Source organism: Eulemur rufifrons, chromosome 3, assembly GCF_041146395.1.
Source record: "Eulemur rufifrons isolate Redbay chromosome 3, OSU_ERuf_1, whole genome shotgun sequence".
Taxonomy (NCBI): Eukaryota; Metazoa; Chordata; class Mammalia; order Primates; family Lemuridae; genus Eulemur; species Eulemur rufifrons.
This window is the reverse complement of record NC_090985.1, coordinates 54,356,600-54,377,844: the sequence shown is the minus strand read 5'-3', so window position 1 is coordinate 54,377,844 and position 21,245 is coordinate 54,356,600. Positions and strand designations below refer to the sequence as shown.

Below are 21,245 nucleotides of genomic sequence, written 5' to 3'. Positions count from 1 at the left end.
CAAACTGGGACAATTTAGACAGGCCAGTTAGCCTAAGGGGCACATCTTGGAATGTGGGAGGAAACCAGAGTACCACAGAAAACCTATGCTGACATGAGGAGAATTTGTAAACTCCACACAGTGGCCTTGGCTGGGAATCAATTTTTTTTTTTCCATGAACGTTATAATGAAATGTCGAACAAAACAACATTATTTGAGGACCTGTTGTGTTTATAAGAGAATTTAATTATGCAAGTTTATAAATAGGATTATTTAAGGATATTTAATTTTTTAGTTTGAATTGATCAGTTATCAAAAGCACCTTAGAAAGTATGTTAAAATTTACTAGATTTATAAATAAAATGTACTTTATAGTTGATGGTGTAAGAAAAACTAGGCTTTTATACTTTTAACACATTGACTGCCAAACTAGAAAAAAATTCGTTTTACTTGGGACCACAGTGTTTTATTATGAAAGTAGAATAAAAACTTTGAAAACAAAATGATCCTCTCTAATTTAATGAAAAATTTGTTATTTTTTATTGTTTTCTGTGCATGAGTTATAAGCAACTTGAAAAACAGTTCATGCGGCTCCCAAGGTAGACACCTGTGAGTTACATATGCTTCATGAGGCCCCGGGCTCGAAACTAATGTGAGTTAAATACAACTTGCATGGCAGTTAATGTGTTAATTTCAATGAATCAAACATTAAAAAAATAAAATAACTACAGATAGTTTTTTTTCTGTGTATAAAGGTCCCTTTCTTTTATGGCCACCAGCACACTAATATTAAGAGACTTAATAAATTTTGTTCAATGGGTGATACTAGTACAAAAAAAAACATGTTTTAAGGTCAAATACATGGGTTAAAGAAAGGCCAAAAATTTGGTTTTGTTTTCTGGCAGTCAATAAGAAGAGAGAAATGTGGTCAGATATAAATCACAGTGTCCCTAAAATAAAGGTAAACTTGTTTCGTAGGTAGGTAGAGGAAACACAGCTATTCTTCATAGTGAGAATATGGAGAAAAAATTCTTGTGGAATTCTGTAGTATAGTAACAGTAACAAAAAATCCTCACCATCTTTATAGTAAGTACAGGTTCCAGTTTCAAAAATCTTATTTTTTAAAACACCATTCTTTAATACAGTTCAATGGTATAACTCTTAAATTCAAATTAGCAAAAATAGCTATGTACAGGGGCAAAGCAATTAATTCAGATATTCAGTTATCTGATGGTCTGTTTCAGATGATAAACTATAGATTTTAGATTATATAGTCAAGACTCTAGATTTTAGATTTTCTAGAGCTCTACTGTTAAATAGAATTGTCGTGATAATGAAAATATTCTGTATCTGTGATGACCAGGATGGTAGTCATTAGGCAAATGTGGCTATTGAGCACTTGAATTTTGGCTAATGCAAAGAAGAACTGAACTGAGGAATTTGGATTCTGGATTCTGTATCTGTACTGTTCAATATGATAGCAACCAGTGTTAAAGGAAAAATTATTCAATGATACTTTTTAAAGCACGGTAAGACTGACTTCAATTCAGGACCATTGCAATAGTTATAAGGACTATGACAAAGAGATTTTGCTGTGAGGGAGAGAGATTGGGATGAACTCCAAATGCAGCACAAGCAAGTTGGAATCTATAGCCAAGGAGCACAGTGAAAGTAGGTGGATGGAAAATTGCTAAGAGGTAACATCAGGAGTAAGGGGGATTCTGGCTAAACCTACTTACCAGGATTTTTGCTGAAGATAGGCCAGGGTAATCACACTTTACCTGGGGGACAGTGGAGGATGAGACACCTGATCAGATGTAGAAGGTGATGAGATATCCAGGGTGCGGGGTACCTGCTAAACAGACTTTGCAGGATTCTTGCTAAAACTAGATATTAGAAGGAAGTACCCAGGTAGACCCAAGAGATGGTTCGAGAGCCTGACTAAAGTTTGGGCAAACAAAAAATCTTTGCAAGTAGGCACATGTGGCTATTTTAATTTAAATTAATTAAGTAAAATTAAAAATTCAATTTTTAGTCTCAATAGCTACATGTCAAGTATTCATGGTAGCCACATGGCCAGTGGCTACCATGTTATGCAAGGCAGATTTAAAACATTTCTCTCATTGCAGACAGTTTTTTTGAACAGTGTTGTTCTAGAGCAATGAGTCCCAATGTTGGCTATGCATTAGAATTCCCTAGGTAGCTTTAAAAATTTTTTAGGCCAAGATCTGATCATAATTAAAGATTTGATCATAAAATCTCTAATACCCCAACTTGTTTTAGTTTCTCAGGTGATTCTAAATCAGGGTTAAAAACCATGGATTTAAGACGTGAAAGACTGCATCTTTCTATTTTCTTTAATTGTTTCTCTCAAGCAAATTACTGAGTCTCAAGTTTTTATTTTTCTTTCTTTTTCCTTCACAACTACTTGGGGCTTATACTTGTTTTATGATGTAGGTTAAGAAAAGACATGCATGTGTAAGTTGTATGACAACCTCTGGATAGTACTGAGACCTTAGGAAAGTTGAGGTGACTGACAATGAGAAGTTCCTGGAAGGAAAGCATGTTTATGTGCTGCGAGAGGGAGATGCTGAAGGTGGAATGACTGTACAGCAAGGTCCTTGTGGAATAAATGTTCTAACCTACTGGACATTACAATTATCCTTTTTTATATTATGATTAACAACCATTAGTACTTTAGTATCATGATATATTTGCTTCTAGTCTTTTATTTAAAAAAAAATCAATTTTTTTATAAAACTGATTCATACTAACTATAAAGAAGTCATACATTGTAAATATTAAACTTTAAAAGTCACCTCAAATTCAACCGCTCAGGAATATCTTTAATGTTAGGGTAGGCATTACTGCCAAGATCTCTTCTATGTGTATGTACCTATAGAAGTTGGATGGATGGTTAGAAGGAGGGAATGACAGAATAGAAGATAACAACTCTTCAGCACAAGAAATTAATTTCTAAGTGGTGTGTCTCAAGAAGATTCTAAAAAACATTAACAGGTTGGTGTTACCGTTAGTATAGTCATGCTTCAATTTTAGGTGGGATATATTTAACCATGCTTTGATATGACATTAGCAATTTCATTTCCCATTTTTCTTCTCCTCACATCCTGATATTTACTGATTATATTATTTTTGCATTTTTCTATGTTTTTAATATTCAGTTTTTCAACCACATTTTTATAACTTATTGTTCAGTATTCCCTGCTAGTCCTTTTGTAGTATCCTCTTCACTTTTGTAGTCTTTGATACAATTGGAATAATCAGTCTTGTGGCATTGAATAATGTTTCCGTAGAGAAGCCTCATGCAAGCCAGGCTATTTTCCTTTTCCCTAATAGGTGATTTGCTTCTTATGCATGATTTTTTTGAATAATTCTTTTTTTTAATCTACCAAGCACAATAATTCAACCAGGAGCAGAATGGGAATAGCCAGATTTGTGTGCCCAAATGTATATTTGTGTGGGATAATCCATCAGGAATTACATCTTTCCCCTAGGGTCTGTGTTGATACAGCAGCCACTATATGGAACATCTCTGATCTTGAGATAGAAAAGAGTTACGAAGTATAATGTTGGTTTTAAACACTTCTGCTTGGAAGACACATATCACTTCTATTCATGTTTCGTTGGGCAAAGCCAGCCATGTCTGTGACATCAATGGGATAGTGAAGTGAATTTTACATTCCTAGACAGGGAGGAATACAGGATACTTAGTAACAATAATATAATCTATCACAATAACTAATTTAGAAAACATTTAGTTAGTTTGACAGAGATTTGAAAACTGCTGGTGTTAACTGTCACCAATAGGGAGTTACGTAGGGAAGCCTATTTCTTCTGTCAGGTACTCAGTCTGCAAGTTTGATCCCTTTAAAAGCTCTATTTATAATGTTTCTCAAGTTTATTGTGCATGCAAATCAATTGTGAATCAGTAGGCCTGGAGTGAAGCCTGAGATCTTGCATTCCCAACAAGCTCCTAGGTAGTGCTCAATGCTGCTTGTCCCTGGAACATAGTTTTAAGTAGCGAACTCTATTGTACTTTAATAGTCATGGACTTTTTCATTTAGAAGAAGACCACAAAAAGTCCTTGGGCACGTATTAACATTTAAGCACTAGGTGGACAAAAGGACACTAAAGGGGAACATTAATGGGTAGAAGACCAAGAAGAGTGTGAGATGTTTCCAGATAAAGGGAAAGAGGAGCGTGCAGAAGGAATTAGTTGAATGTTTCACAGAGGTCAAATAAAATAAAATTAGAAAAGCCCATCAAATATACCACTTAGTTTATTTGTTTCAGGGAAGGTATAGTGAACTTGGGAATGAAGATATTACAGTGCATTTTGGAATCATTAGGAGGTGATGAAGTAAAGACAGTGAAAATAGATTTTTACTTCCAAAAGTTCAATTGTGAAAAAAAGCAGAAAGACAGGGAAGTAACTAGAGGAGGATGGATACAGACTTGAGGGACAATTGAGGGGTTTTGTTTTACTTTTGTTTTTATTTTGATTATAGATAAGGAGTCAATAGTGCGAGAAAGGTTGAAAATACATATATTTTTTCCTTTGCTACCTCACTGTAAGGGGAATCAGTTAATTAGAAAAGCCATAATGAGCATGTCTCTTTTTTAGTTTAGAAGATGCTTTTAAAATGTTTGAAGTTTTTGAATTTATATTATTGTGTTTGAAATTACTGATTCCCACCTCAATATTTTTAAATCATCAAGCTTTTTATCAGTAGCTACTACCAAAATTATAATACTCAGTTATAATAGACATCTTTTTATTACATTAAAACTGGATCTCCTAGTATTTTTATGGTTGATTTCTAGGCTTGCTTTCTTCCTCCAGTATGCCTTTCCATTCTGTTACCAAAATGATCTTTTTAAATGTTGGATACTGCTGTGTTAATTCTCTACTTGAAAGTTTTTCAGGACTTCTGAGTTTGGTAATAGATAATTCAGACTATTCTGAGAACAATTTTAAAAGCTGGACGAAAACAAAGCAAAACAAATTGTATTGTAATGAGAATATCAGAAAGCTAACTGGTATGACTGGGATAGGATCTCACTGAGGATAGAGGCCCATGGAGGAGAGTCCAAACTTGAGATTGCTTTTTTGGGGGGGGAAGTGTTAATTCTAAAAGTAGCAACTGAGAAAAAAAATGGTGATTTTTATAACCTATAGGTATAAGGGGACAGGGTCAGAGTACAAGGCCCACCACATGGGAGGGGTGGCCCTAGTGAACTCTTCTCACTTTGGACCCCAAAATGCTATAACTTAGGCAGAAAGATAAACCACAGTAGCTAGATCATCCTAGGAAGATAGTTCAACTTTAAATCATCAAAATTTCTGTAACTTGATTAACAAGAACTGGTATTGCTACTGTCCTTAAGCACTTGATAGAAGCAAACGTTAATCCTCTCTGGAGAAATATACCTTTCTACATATCAAATTTTCTACAGACAGTTTTACAAATTTGGTATCCAGTACACAAAATATAATTAGGCACATGATGAGACAAGATATGAGAAACAACATAGAATAGAAACAGACCTACTGGAACTCTAGATAATTGTAATTATCAGATTTTAAATAGCTATGTTGAGAATTTTGAGCTAATTGAGAGTTTTGTGGAAAGATACAAACTATAAAGAAGAAAAATGAATACACACACACACACACACACACCCCCCCCCCCACACACACACACGATGGAATCTTATTCTGTGGCCCAGGCTGGAATGCAGTGGCGTGATCATAGCTCACTGTTACCTCTAACTCCTTGGCACAAGCAATCCTCCTGCCTCAGCTTCCTGAGTAGCTGGAACTATAGGCACCTACCACTGCTTCCAGCAAATTTTTTTATTTTTTTGTAGAGAAATGGTCTTGCTATGTTGCCCGTGCTGGTCTTGACCTCCTGGCCTCGAGCACTTCTTCCACGTTAGCCATCCAAAGTGCTGGGATTATAGGCATGAGCCGCTGCACCCAGTCTAAAATGGATATTCTAGAACTGAAAAATATAATCCCTTGGATTAGGACCTTTGTGGATGGATGGATTTAAGAGAAACTAGACTCCACAGAAGAAAGATTTAGTGAGCTGAAAGATCTCAGAGGAAAATATCCTGAATAAACACAAGGACAAAAGAATGGAAAATATAGAAGACATAAGCTCAATACAAGAAACAATGAGAAGTTCTAATGTATGTATATTTGAGTTCCTGAAGGAGGAGAGAGAAAAAATGGCTGAAAACTTCAAAACTGAAGAAAGACTTTAATTCAGAGTCAAGCCTCCCTGTGACCCCCTAGTGGAAACCACACCAAAGACAAAACAATTTTAAAAGCAATCAGAAGAAATAGTCCTATTATCTTTGATGATGTGACATTAGGATTGTCATTGATTTCACAACAGAAACAGTGGAAACTAAAAAGCTGGGAATTTGTATCTTTAAAGTGTTAAAGGAAAATACCTGCCAACCTAGAATTCTATGACCTGTGAGATGCAGTTAAAATGGTAATTATGAAGGCAAAATGAAATGAATTTGACTGTCTAAAAAAATAATAATGTCTTATGTTTATGCACATATATGTAATTAAAGTATAAAACAATTGCATATGTCTTACCAGTGGCACACACAGTGTTTAGCATCCTTGCATGTCTCAGAAAAGAATAAAAATACCAGTTAATATTTGAGTGTGGTAAGTCAGTAATTTTAGGCTGTAATCTCTGGGATGACCAGAATTGTTAAAGAATGTATAACTTCCAAATTAATGGGAGGAAAACAGAAAATTAATAAATAATACCCAATCCAAAGAAGGCAAGAAAGTAGAGAAGAAGACTGATAGAACAGGCAAATGGAAAATAGAACAAATAGTGAAATAAAAGAGACACATCAAAAGCATAAGGATATAGAAAGGTTGAGAGTAGAAAGAAAAAGCAAACACTAGTGAAAAGAAAGTTGATATATTAATATTAGGAAAAGCGTACTTTAAGGCAAAAAGTATTCTGAGAAAACGTTCATTTACTAGGAACATATAACTCAATTTGTTAGGTTCAATTTGTAAGGTTCAATTTGTATGAACTGAGTAACATGGTCTTAACAAATAGAAAGCAGAGACCTGCAAGGAACCAAATAGTGGGAGATTGTAACAACCTCTGTCAGTAATTTACAGAATAAACAGACCAAAGCAAATCAATACACATATACATGATTTAAACACAATCAGCAAACTTGAGCTCATGGATATGCATACACAAATACAAAACACTGCACCCTACTCTGCAGAATATACATTCTTTTCAAGCACATATGGAGCACTTACTAAATTTACACATGATCATAAAACAAGTTTAAACAAATTTGAAAAAGGTTTGAGCTCCTTTAGAGTATTTTCTTTTACCACAGCACAATTAAGCAAAAAATCAGTAACAAAAAGGTAAATTTAAAAAATTGTCATTTGTTGGCAAATAAGGCAGTATTCTCTAATTAGCACATGGATAAAAGAAATTAAAATAGAAGTCAGAATATATTTGGGGCTGAATTAACATACCATATCAAAACTTGTAGGATTTAGCTTTGATGGAAATTATTGCTTGATATTACATATTAAGTTTCTGCTTCTGGAGAAAAATTTAACTTTCTTGTTCTTTCTACTATACCAAGATGATTGTATCTCAGGGAAATCTTCATTTCTCTATCAAATATTTATTGAGCACCTACTCTATGCCATGTATAATACTACGTGCTAGATATATGGTAGGATTTCTCATCCTTGGCAGTATTAACATTTTGGGGCAGTTAATTTGTTGTAGAGGACCGTCCTATGCATTGTAGGATGTTTAGCAGCATCCATGGCTTCTACCCACTATATATACCAGTAACACACCCCCAATTTGATAACCAAAAATGTCTCTAGGCATTGCCGGATAGCCACCAGAGGGTACAAAAATTGTCTCTGGTTGAGAACCACTGATATATAGTGGTAACTAACTAAAATGGCCCCTGCCCTTATAAAGCTAATATTCTAGTGAATGGTTATAAATAAAGTAGTTATGAGTGCAGGTTTTATAATTGAATATATTTTCAACTGGCCAAGTTTGAATTCCATCATTGTTATTTTCTTTATTGTATGATTTCTATTAAGTTTCTCTATGCCTCAGTTTCTTCAGTTGTTAAATGGAGATAATAATGATACCTTCTTTATAGGGCAAAAATCTTAATTAGATGAGAGAATATATGTGAAGTACTTAGAACAGTGCTTGGCATATACTAGACACTTGATAAATGTTAACTATTATTTTTTATTAGGAAATGAACCACAAATAAATATGTATTTCTAAACTGCATTTTGTGAGGAAGAATAAGGTTCCTCCTCTTTGTACTCCCAAGCTAGATTCATGTTTCTTGGCAGCTGACTTTAAAGGTTATTATGAAGTTACCCAGTAAGCGACTGGACTAAAGATTGTGATTACTTTCAGTTCTCACATATAGTGATTATTTGGTTGTATTTTCATATTGATAGAAGAAAATGAACAGTTTACTTCATTGTATTCTGTCTGCCCTTTATATCTATGAATAAATGTTTTAATACTTCATTAAAATTCGGAAATAATTTTATAGCAGATAATTATAAAATATTTTATAATTTTAAATTTTGAAGTGAATATTTTCAATTTGTTTTTCAAACTTTAAACTCTGGAAAGTTGGCATATTAGTTTTCTTGTCCTGAATTCTATTCCATGGCGAGCTCTTGAAAATGATAGAGCAATTACAGCCTTCCTTGTGATTAAATGTTTAATGAACTCTTGGGATATTATGAAACAGATTGAAAAACTATTAGTCAAAGTAAATGTAGACTGACAGTCATTCCTAGTATCAATTAAGGAGGAGTATATTATTAGTTAAAAGTAATCTGTAATTGTATTTTGCATTGTTTATTTTAGATTGCAAAATGAGGAAGTGTTTTTGGCTCCCTGTGCTATTTATGAAATATCAGAAATAAATTATTTAAAACTTATTTTATCTTAAAATAGTTTCAGTGTTTTATTTTCTCGTTAAAGAAGCAACTTTAAATATAAACTACTCAATGTAGAAAAATTAGAATATTCTGATAAGCAAAAATAATATTTTTCGTAAGAATTTTAACGTACTGCATTCCTACCAGAAATGTAGAAGAATGTCTGCTTCCTAAAGCCAAACAGTATGTGGTCCAACTTTTGAATTTTTACCAATCTGATAGGTGAGAAGTGATATCTCAGTATAGTTTAAATTTGCATTTGTTTGATTAAGAGTGAGATTTACCATCTTTTTATATGTTTAAGGGCCATTTTTACATCCAATTGTGAATTTTCTGATCATATCTTTTGCCCGTATATTCATCTGAGTTTTTCTTTTTTCTCCTCAGTTTTTAAGAAGTCCTTAAATATTTAGGATACAAAAGTAGGATGTGTAGTGCATGCATATACACTATATGCATTAAGGATCAACCATAATTCTTTGTTTACTTTATGGAAAATTGATGACAGTTTATAAGAATTGTGGTAGTTTTAGGTACAGTTCATGTTGTTGCTTCAGAACATTACTTCATTTAAATTAGATGCTTCCATCTGTTATGCCCTTTATTAGGCGCTGAGGAGGCATTGTGGAACACAACATGCTGTGTTTTGGAGGTTACAGTTTAGTGGAAAAGATTAAAAAATAACACAGATATTAACTTAAAACTGTGCCAGATGCTATAGAAGGAGATATAAAGATGTTATGTGATTAATAACAGACACTTGGGTTAACCTGGGTGATAAGGAAGGTTTTAGGGCAGCTTTTTTAAGCATTGCAGATCTAACTGGCTTTTTTTAGATTTGATGTTATTATTATTAATACTTCATTAGAACCATTCACCCAACAACTGAGCTAATTAGGTACATATAAACAAACTCTCATGTGGTAAAAATGCCAGTTAAGTTTAAATACAGGGAGAGCAATGAAATATAATAGATGTTTTCTAGATTATTTGTGTACTAGTTTTTCTTTGAAAATATATTTTTTTAATCTTGGAAAATTTTGAGCATAAATATAGTCTGTTTACTATCTTACTTAGGGTTTTTAAATTAGCTTTTTAGGGATTTTCATTTTAATAATTTTTAAATGTTTAGATAGGAGTGGTATCTTATCAATTCACTGCAATGTTACATATAGTATAAATAAGGTTAACACTAATGCAAAATTTAAATGAAAATAGGTACCTTAATTTTAATGATAATGAAATGTTGAAGTGAATTGTCTTGATAGCAAATGAAATATAATTGACACTTAATCTAAAAGTAAATATTCAAAAGTATGTTTGCATATGAAAGCATATTTTAATTTACCTCATGGTATATAAATAAAGAAGTTAATATAATTCCATAGAGAAGACTGTTTAATTATGACTTGTGGAAGTAAAGAAATTTTCTCATGTGAAGACCTAATGTTACATATTTCAGATTTGGTTTAGTAATAGTAACGTATATCTTGAAATATGTATTTTAAAGATCTGTATGTATGTCTTCAAAAATATTATAATCGGGTTAAATATGTTGAAAGAAATGGTCCATAATTTACTTTTTAATAACTTCCTTTCTGTTGACAGTTACTTATATTTTAAATTGATTTCCAGTTGTTATAGTTGTTTGTGCTGGTCAGTTCCTAAAGCAAGCAAGGAGGAAGTACAATTTCTTTTTTTGACAGTTGATTATTTTTTTAGAGCAGAGACTCCCAGGGAGTAATTTATATTATTAGTGAATTAGACGTCTGCCCAGTAAGCTTTATTCAGTAGTCCTTGACATTACACTGAAAGGAAAATGAATTTTAATAGGAGTTTTGCCTCATTTTTTTTTAGACACTGGCCAAAAGAAGACCCTAGACAAGAAAGATGGGAGACGAATGTCTTTTCAGAAACCTAAGGGGACTATTGAGTATACCGTAAGTTACTTGCTTTTGAAAAAGCAATTTATCTTTGCAATAGTCTTAAGACATTCTCTGTTTATACTGTAAGTGAGGCAAAGATTGTTAATTGCCTTATTTTAAAAATCTGTATTTCACTTTGGGTAACTGTTTTATTATTAATAATACTTAAGTTCTTAATTGTATTTCAGGATTTTTTTTTACTTTAAATCTAATCGACTGTAGGAGTATTATTGGTTTTTTTTGGCATGCATTTTCTTGTCTCATTAATTCTAGCCCTGTTGCCAGTAATATAAGATGTCACTTGGGCTTTGTAACTTTCTTGCTTTATAACTATTTGGTGTTTTTAGTACTTTTATCATCCCATTTTGTGTGATTATGGATATGACTGTACTTTGTAAACTTACAGATGTTGCTGCAAAATAACTTATGTTTGCAGAGACCTTTTGTGTATATCATCACCTAATTTATGGAGTTAGTGTATATTGTATACACCTTGTATTTGTACAGACATTGTATAAATGGGGACATTTGCACAGAAGGAAGGAGGCAGAACTAGATTATTAAGCCAAATATTTGGTATTAATTTGATTTTACAAAACCATGAAAGAAAATATGTATATATTTTTACACACACACAATGCCTACCTGCTTTTTTTTTTGACTTTTAAAGTCTTCTGTAACTATTTCTAAATGCTTTTTTAACCCCATCCTAATAGAGATTTAACTCCAGTAACTCACCCTCCTAAAAATCTGTGCTTCATGAGTCCACTCTGGATGGTTTCGGAGGAAAGGCAATATCCCACAAATGTGTTTTATACTTTTCTGTCCCTTAACCATGTCAGTTCTATTCTCTTCACTTTGAAAGCTCTTTCTCTTTTCTCTACTTCTCAAATTCCTACCCCTTATTCAAGACTTAGATTTAAATCATTTCTCTTCTATAAAGTCTTCACTGGACAATTCAGAGCATGTGGTGCTTTATCGATTCTGAAAAGTTCTATTGCATTTGTTTCATTTTAAATTGCTCTTCATCTTTTATATAACCTATTCATTCCGTCTATCTTATTTTCCAACTAGATTGTAAATCCCTTGTGCACTAAAGGGATTGCACTTAGTTGTATTCAGAGCTTTCTTAATGTCCATGTAATAAGGACTCCAAAGGAATATATTGACTGATCAAAAGACTTTTTTAAGGACAATTGAAAAAAATTCTATTATTTAAAATTTCTATACATACGATTATGAAAATATACTGATGATTCAAAAATAGATTGGTCAACTTTGGTTCATATGTTTTTCTAATTTATACATGTAATGGTAGAATATACACATAAAGATTATTGGAAGTAGAATTTTGAGTTTAATACAGGTGTACTTTGCTAAAATAAAATAAGTATATTTCTAGAAGTTGTATATATTTTAGAAACTATTCAAAGGGATAGTATATTATTTTAAAACCTTTGTAAAATGGAAATCATTTGTTTGTGATGTTTAAATTATGTTTTGTATTTTGAAATTGCTTGAAGTAGAAGCCTGCATGTCATTTTGATATATTGTGATAAAGCATATATTTTGTGTCATAATAGGTTGAGATGACTTGCTAACAAAACACAATATTTCTTGACAGTTATCTTCCAAGATGACAATACCATTTATTATTCAAGTGTACAATTGATTCCTAGATGTGTTAATGCTCACTAAATTTTATAGTTTAGTTTTTCTGTTTTAACAGATTAAAATAATTTATTTTTTCTTTTAAACAGGTTGAACCAAGGGATTCTTTGAATAGCATAGCCCTGAAATTTGATACAACACCCAATGAACTTGTTCAATTAAATAAGTTATTCTCCCGAGCCGTTGTTACTGGACAGGTAGTACCTTTGTCAATGTGTTGATGTTTAGAAGTATTAAGTAGAAAGGCAGAAAGTATTCATTGCATTATAGTGAATAATATACAAAATTTGAGAATACTTTTTATGCATGCTTTTAATCAATCATATTAGTCCTATAAGAGAAAATTAACTGTTTTATGTCTCCATGAGTTTCTTAATACATACTGGAAATGATTATAAACTGTCTTTTTAAATATAGAGAGATTTTTAAAAATATTCAAAGCAGTACATGCACCATGGTAAAAAATTCCAGCCTTTTTCATGGTAAGGTATCCTTCCATTTTAAACTTTCACTTTCCTCTCCAGAAGCAATCAGTTACCAGTTTGCATCTCCTTCCTGAATATTCTAGCCTTTTTATTTTTGTTTTTTAAAATTTAACTTTAATTCTTAGAAAATGTTTGATTTAAGCACAGCTCTATCTCACACTTTTTCATGTGTGCATGGCGCTATGTTGTGTTGATATATTGTTATTGAGTCAATCTCAATAAGCTTTAGACTGTTTCTACTCTTTTGCTAATGTTAACACTGCTGTAGTGAACACTCTTATGCATATCTATTTTTCTTTATATACAGATATTTCTGTAGAGTAAATTGCTCAGTCAAACAATATGTACATTTTTGATTTTACTAGCTATTGCCAAATTGTCCTTTAGCAGCAACAGCCATGGTATATGAAAATTACTGTTTACCCACCCTATCCCAGCTGTATGTATTATCATTTGTATCTAAATTGATTTTAAATGTCCTTTTGTTTAACTTTGGTACTCGTTACGGTAAAATTTTTCACTGGTTATTGGAATAAATATTCTTGTAATTTGAAAATTTTTATTTTTTATATTTATTGCTGAAGGTCATTGTTAATAGTCCTTGCCTAAAGAACACCATCTGATTATTAACATTGCTTTGACTGAATCTTTGTGTGAATGTTTTCTTGCAGGTTTTATATGTTCCTGATCCTGAATATGTCTCCAGTGTTGAGAGCTCTCCGTCTCTAAGCCCCATAAGTCCTCTGTCACCAACGTCATCTGAGGCTGAATTTGATAAGACCACTGTAAGTATCTCTGCTTTTTAAATATGACTACAAATAAATCTGACTGTATATGCATTGATCATCATGTTTTTTCATTCTACTTTGTGGTTAGAATGAAATTTTACCTTTTTGTTATTTAAATTTGTAAATCCCAGTTTTTAAAGTGAAACATTCTTATTAAGCCAGATAGTTTAAATTGACTTACCCTTTGTGGTGGTGATGGTCCAAAACCAGTCATCAGTTCTGTCTTAAAAATGCCATATATAATTTAACTTGCAAAGGAATTTTACCCAACAAATATGAAATTATCACAATAGAAAGTCCATGTCCAGATTGATTTTTATTTCAGTTTCTGTGAATATTTATATAGTACTTAGAACTCTTAAGTGAATTCTTTTCTGACATACTACCTTTTAAAAAATAATTTATCATCTTAGTCATTCTTAGTATCAACACAGTAGAATAATGTGAATGTTCTATATAAGTTCATTTTACAAGTGAATTTCAAGGAACCAAATTTTTTAAAATAATTTTGATTAAAATTTCTTTGAAAGGAGTTATATATTTCTGTGCCTTTTCCACATAAATGAATACTAATCATAATTTTCCATTTTTATGATAACCTATTGTGTACATGTAAAAAGCTATTCCTCTATTAAATGTCTAGACTCCTGTGGGAGATTCTTCTGTGTTGCTTTCCTGACTTTAGGAGACAGCCATTCTTCTGTATCTCAGTTTGCACTCAAAGTTTAGAATAGTAAATGGCAAATTGATAACAAAACACAAATTATTTTTTTTCCAAATGAAGAAAGTTTTATTTGGTGCTCATCTTTTTAACTAAAAATGAGACAAATTTTTTTGTACCTTTTGAGGTTTCCTTTTAATCTGTATGCCTATATTATCTATTTAAATAATAATTTTAAACTGTATGTATAAGGGCAAGCCATAAAACTGCACCAACTGGATCCTAGATCATCTTTCCCCAAGGACAGCCCATTCTTGGTTCTTAAAACACAAATTATTAATGCTAATTTGCCTACAATTATTTGTTTCTTAGCTTTCTTACTTATTCTACTTTATTCTACTTTTCTCGTAGAGTAAATTACATGATATTACTAATAAATATTTTTCTCCTGGCCAGAGACTTTTATCTGTGTGTGTGTGTGTGTGTGTGTGTGTGTGTGAGAGAGAGAGAGAGGGAGAAAGAGTGAGAGAGAAAGAAATGGGGTCTTTTCAAATGTTGATTTGTTGGGTATCTTATTTGTATAAATGTGACAATACTGTACTTTAGAATACAGTTAACATGAAATGAATATATAGGTGGTCCCCAGGTTACAAATGAGATACATTTCTGAGAAAGTCTTTAGGTTGTATTCGTATGTAATTTGGATCCCTGATCAATAGCACTATATGGTAATAATAATAACAATAACAATATTGTAATGGCTCATATGTGGTAATAATACAGTATAATACTGTAATAATAATACCCCTGTACTATATTAATAAGTTACAGAAACTATCATCCTCTTTCTTTTAATTCAAACAAACAACGTAAAAACAAACTGATATAAGAAATTTAGATGGGAGATAGGAAAAATTTCGAAAAAGAATATTAAAGGTTAATACCTAATGTTGCATCAGTGTCTTGCTTATTAGAAGGGGCATTTTTGAGGCAAGAATGTAGGCTGCCATTAATTAGAAGACGATGATGGAGATTATGCTGGACAGGATGGAGTGGGTGCTGGAGAATCAGTATTTAATTCTATTGCTGGAGGAGCAGAGCTTACCACTAAAGGCAATTTCTTGAAAAAGGTACCTAGGGTTGTTTGCACAGCCTTTTTCTTTTTTCCATCATAAATGGCCTTATAACAGTTGATGTTCTCACTAATTGTACGGTAAACCTTTGTAAACCACTCAAATTATCCTTATGGGGAGCCCTGGGAGCCCTTTTGTAGATACAGAATGCTGTCAGTGGGATCATCCATAACCTGAGGATTGCTTGTATTACATTTGTTATCATTAATAAGAATAGAAGTCAGGTTTCAATGGCAGGTATTGCTGACGAGATGATACAAGAATACCTTTTTGAATATAGCCATGCCATTTCCCCATGGGACTTACAAAGAGATGTACCCATAAGGGGCAATGACAAAGGACAACTGTGTATACTTAGGTTAATTTAGTTTGTGTTTCAAACCCTAAAGCAGAATTTTGAAAATCTAGTCTGTAGCATCTTGCCTGACTAGAAATCTTTGGGCCCTTTCTTGTCCTTCAGCTTTAACTCAAGTCTGCTTGCCAGCTGGCTTTCTTGGAAGGTATAGGATCAAAGAGAAAAGGATGAGGAAACTTACTGGAGCAACTAGGCTGTGCTTCCTCCTTTGTGAAAAGGATCCTCTTCTCACATTTGCCATGTACTTGAAAGAGATGGAAAAATTAATAAAACCATGTGAATGACTTTTTAACCTTCAGCAACTCAGCAACTGTCAGAGATGGCTCAAAAAATATCCCCTAATTTGATCAATTATATGAATAAATCCTTTGTTTCAGGGATGGATTAAGGAAAGAGATGAGAGACAGAAGAGTTCTTAAATTTCCCTTTACCTTGAATGATAGTCATCACTTGCTATCAAAAAGATTGTGGGCAATAGTTAGAAATAATTCTTTTTAATAGTGATTTTGTAAATTTTAGTTGTTTTTTTTAACCTAGAATTATATTCATTACCAGGCTCCAAGATAATATTTCTACATAACTTTCTGAATATCTAAAGTGCTTATATTTCTGTATTGTAATTATTGAGTTTTATGTCTCCCATACCAGCAGTCCCCAACCTTTTTGATACCAGGGACTGATTTAATGGAAGACAATTTTTTCACAGAGCAGTGCAGTGGGTGGATGGACGGCAGAGCTCATGCAGTGATGCAAGCAATGGGGAGCGGCTGTAAATACAGATGAAGCTTTGCTGGGCTCACCCTCCTGCTGTATCCCCCCACCACCCCACCCTAAGTTTCATGGTTTCCTGGAAGACAATTTTTCCTTGGACAGGAGTGGGGAGGGCGGTGCCCACATCTCTTCAGCCCTGTCCCTAACAGGCTGCTGACTGGTACCAGTCCACAGCCCAGGGTTTGGGACTGCAGTCCCATACTACGTAAGTCCCTTAGAAGTAAGGATATTATGTTTTATTAGGATATAATTCATATTTTAATACATTAATTAAAATAATATCTATTAGTATTATGTTTTTCCCAGAAATTGTCAGTTCATACTTCTAGTAACCACTGATTGGTTTCCTAAATATCCAGCATTGTAGTGACTTACTGTGAGGCTCAAATCAGAATTTATAAATACTAGTCAAAACCATGTAGGTAGAGATGATACTTTGAATAATGTACATTTATGTAAGTTATAATGAAGTCTGATAACAGTTCCTCTGAACAGCTTTGATCTTTTTTGAAAGAAATTGTCTCTTTTGTGCTATACTTTGAGCATTGCTGAATTAATTTCATGTATCCTTTTCAATAGTTACATTGACAAATTGGGATTGTTATAAAATGCTAAATTGTAGAATTTGAGACTTTGAGGGAACCTTGCAGATAATGTCATTCAAGAAAGTATCATTCATTTAAGGAAAGCATTTGACAATGTACTTTGATACATATCTTTTGTGAATAATATGGTTATATAGTAGATAATAATATTGTTAACTGGATTTCGGGGTAGTTGAGCAGTCACGAAGAAAATTTATTGATAGTTTTTTGCCAAATTGCAAGGGACCCTCTTATGGCTCTGACTCAGCTGTTTGTTTGTTTGAACACATTTATCAACTGTTTGGCAGAAGATTTGAAAGGAAAGGTGTATAGTATTGCCATTTAGCTCACTATTTCATGTGTTGGCAACATGGGTTTGCATGTGAGCTCTATCTTACTCATTTGGCAAGTTATCAAACTGGGCTAAGCGTAAGTCTCCTTAAAAATTAAGGTCATGGTGTACCTCATCTGAATAATTTGAAAATTAAATGAAATAGTCCATATGACACACTTAGATATAACAAGTATTCATGAATATCTTTAAGATTATTAATATCTCTTATTTAATATCTGTGCCAAATGAATTTATATATGTTACAAAACTTTTAGATCAGAGTGGGAAAACTTTTTATGTTGGAACATTGCATTAATTTAGCTGTAATCAAAAAGGCCGCATTCAAGAAACTTCAATTAGATATACTTAAAAATATAGATTGTTTTGTAAAAACCTAATTACTATGTACTTAATAATTTCAAAAAATGAAAACTATTTGTTAATTTTAAAGTTAACTAACCTATTAATGACTTTATTGTGTCTGCTTTTTGTTGGAAAGCATTTGAATATTTGGTTGCAGCAGGGAGGTCTGCAATTTCAGTTGATCCTCTAGATGGGTAGCAGCCATTTGTGACCTTAAGGGCATCTTGATTTGGATTAGGTAGGAGAACATAGAGTCACAACAATAAGTGGTTGAAAACCAAGAAAGCATTTTTTGGGCATGTTGCCAAAGGCTTGGGTATTCTGCATTTTTCCACGTTTCAATTGGATCTTTCTTAGCATCAAACAATAACTTTAAAATGTCATCTACTGAGAGCTCAATCGATTCCATCTGTATAGTAAAGAGTGCTTTGGTGATATCAACTAGGTGAGGCTGAAACACTAATTTGAGTGTGATGTCAGGATTCTCAAAGTCAGTGAACTTTTCATTGTATTTGCCAATTAATAGGTCTATAACAGGTCTATAACAGTTGCATATTTATAAAATGATTTGCATATATCATCCAGCTCATCAGTGAACTTTGCTAATGGGCAAAAATGTTCATCCAAAATTTCCTTTTGAAGAAGACTGTTTTGGAAAAAGATAGCTTTGTTCAAAATGCTTGGCTTTTTTGCCACGTATCATATATAGACTTAGTTTTACCTTGCAAAGAAATATTCAAGTCATTTTGATTTGACATGATATCACACAGAAATGCTGCATTCCTATAGAAATCTTCTAGTAACTCATATTGCTGGATTCTGCTCTTCATAAAATTTAAGTATCTGTTCTCACAGAGTTAAAATTTTGGCTAACACCTGTCCCTGCTATACCCAACACACTTTAGAATGATAGGGCAAACCTACACCTCATCATTCAACTTTAAAATGTTACGAAACTGATGATGCCATGTTGCATTTGCACAAATATAGTTAACAATACTTATAACTTGTTTGAAAGTATCACTTAAAATAGTAGCTTTAGCACAGAGATTTTGCTGATGCAAGGTATGATGAAAAGAAACGAGAGCATCTGGATCTGTTAATACTTTTTTGCACCTGTGCAATAAACCCTTCATGTTTTCCTGTCATGGAAGTCATACTGGTCTGTACATACAATCACTAAATTTACCAAATTCAGTCCAAGTTCACAACATTCATCTTGAAAGTTGTTGAAGACATGTATTCCGCATGTTCTGTTTCCAAGAGTGCTAGGCCAGGCATGGTGGCTCACACCTGTAACCATAGCATTCTGGGAGGCCAAGGCAGGAGGATTGCTTGAGCTCAGGAGTTCGAGACCAGCCTGAGCAAGAGGAGACCCCCGTCTCTACTAAAAATAGAAAAAAATTAGCCGGGCAACTAAAAATAGAAACAACAACAAGAAAAAATTAGCCGGGTGTGGTGGTGAGCACCTGTAGTCCTAGCTACTTGGGACACCGAGGCAGGAAAATCACTTGAGCCCAGGAGTTTGAGGTTGCTGTGAGCTAGGCTGATGCCAGGGCACTCTAGCCCAGGCAACAAAGCAAGACTCTATCTCAAAAAAAAAAAAAAAAGAAAAAGAAAAGAAAAAAGAAGGGAAAAAAGAGTGCCCAAAGTGAGTAAGTCTTCGTAGCAAAGAAAATCTTCTCTTATGACTCAAATGAAGTATAAAACCTGTGCTGAGTCAGTCAGTAGAGTCAGTTGATTCATCCAAAGTGATTGAATAATATATATTTTCCTTTTGGAGTATTGCATGAAGTTATTCTAGTAAGTGGAAAGCTAATTCATGCTGCCAGTCAGTTGTGGTTCTCCTTGAAAGAGGCAGTTGTTTGTACTTTGAAATGTTACTGGGGTCTAAGCATCCTACAACTTCGAAAATTTTTTTCACAATTTTTTCACAATTTCTGTGTCACTGAATGGCTTCCCTTTTCCCCCCAAGTATCTAAGTCACTTTGTAAGTTGCTTCAGTGGCATTATTTATAGGTCTTATTGCAGCTTGAAAGAATTGTCTTTGCTTTTGCTCTTTATCTTTTAATTTCTGCAATACAACCTTTCAAGCTTCTCCCTCTAATTTAAAATATTTGTGGTCCTTCTGTGTGTTATAATGCTGATGAGCATTGAATTTCTTTAATTTTGATACTGCAGTGTCACAAAGCAGGCAAATCAACTTATCTTTAGCAGAAACAAAATATTGCAATTCCCAATCCTCATTAAAAAAAATCTGTTTTCTTCCTTCAGCATTCTCTTGGTCTTCTTTGACAAGATGAGCTGTTAATCAGACAGAATTAAAAAATACTGTCGAACTGTGCAACTATTCACAAATTCTACTTCAGACGGAAATACTGTGCACCGTTGTCAAAAGCTGATAACAGACTGGCGTACTTAAGCCCCATAAATTCTTGCCAACCAGCCTGGTACAGTAGTGGCACCAGTCAGGCAGGGCAAGGTAGAACTAAATCATGAGCATAGCTGCCATCAGTATAGCCCTTATGGCTTACTAATGTTATAATTGTGGCAGTCAATCTGGTAGAATTATTTCATTGAAACTTATTCTTTGGTATTTCAAATGCATTCATTTTGAATATAAAATAAAAATATAAAAGGCAAACAAAAATGTATGAATAAAAATCAAAGAATTTGTTCTGTAAAATTGGTATGCAGGCAAAAGACCATACTTAAAGACCTAGAAGGCCACGTGTATCTTTAAGGCCACAGGTTCCCTACCCCTGTTTTATGAATAGATATAGTAACTACCAAAGACAGGAGGAGTGTAAAGTTGTTAATTCGCATCATAAAATGAAAAGATTGAGAATCTTTTCAAAAAGATTTTGTTAATAGATACTAATGATTAAATAGCATCATGTAACTATTAAAATCTAATTCCTTTGAGTAAGCCCCGTCTATGCTTATTTTGTTAAGTGTTCTTATCGTAAAAGGGTGCTGAATTTTGTCAAATGCTTTTTTTTTTGCCATACATCTGATAAAGTCCTGATAACTAGAATGTATAAAGAACTCAGGCAAATCAGCAAGAAAAAAAGCAACCCCATTAAAATGTGGGCAAAAGACTTGAACAGAAACTTTTCGAAAGAAAATAGACTAATGGTCAACAAATGAAAAGGTGCTCAGCAT

The 21,245-nt window shown here is 33.1% G+C and overlaps 1 protein-coding gene across 3 annotated transcripts in view; it reads left to right on the top strand.

Moving 5' to 3' along the window:
- OXR1 (oxidation resistance 1) overlaps positions 1 to 21,245 on the top strand; it is a 282,111-nt gene that overhangs the window by 204,054 nt on the left and 56,812 nt on the right. For all 3 annotated transcript variants that reach the window (XM_069465433.1, XM_069465435.1, XM_069465434.1), the window contains 3 exons: positions 10,868 to 10,950; positions 12,696 to 12,803; positions 13,763 to 13,876. In XM_069465433.1, the coding sequence (XP_069321534.1) occupies positions 10,868 to 10,950; positions 12,696 to 12,803; positions 13,763 to 13,876 (305 nt within the window). The remainder of the gene's footprint in view (positions 1 to 10,867; positions 10,951 to 12,695; positions 12,804 to 13,762; positions 13,877 to 21,245) is intronic.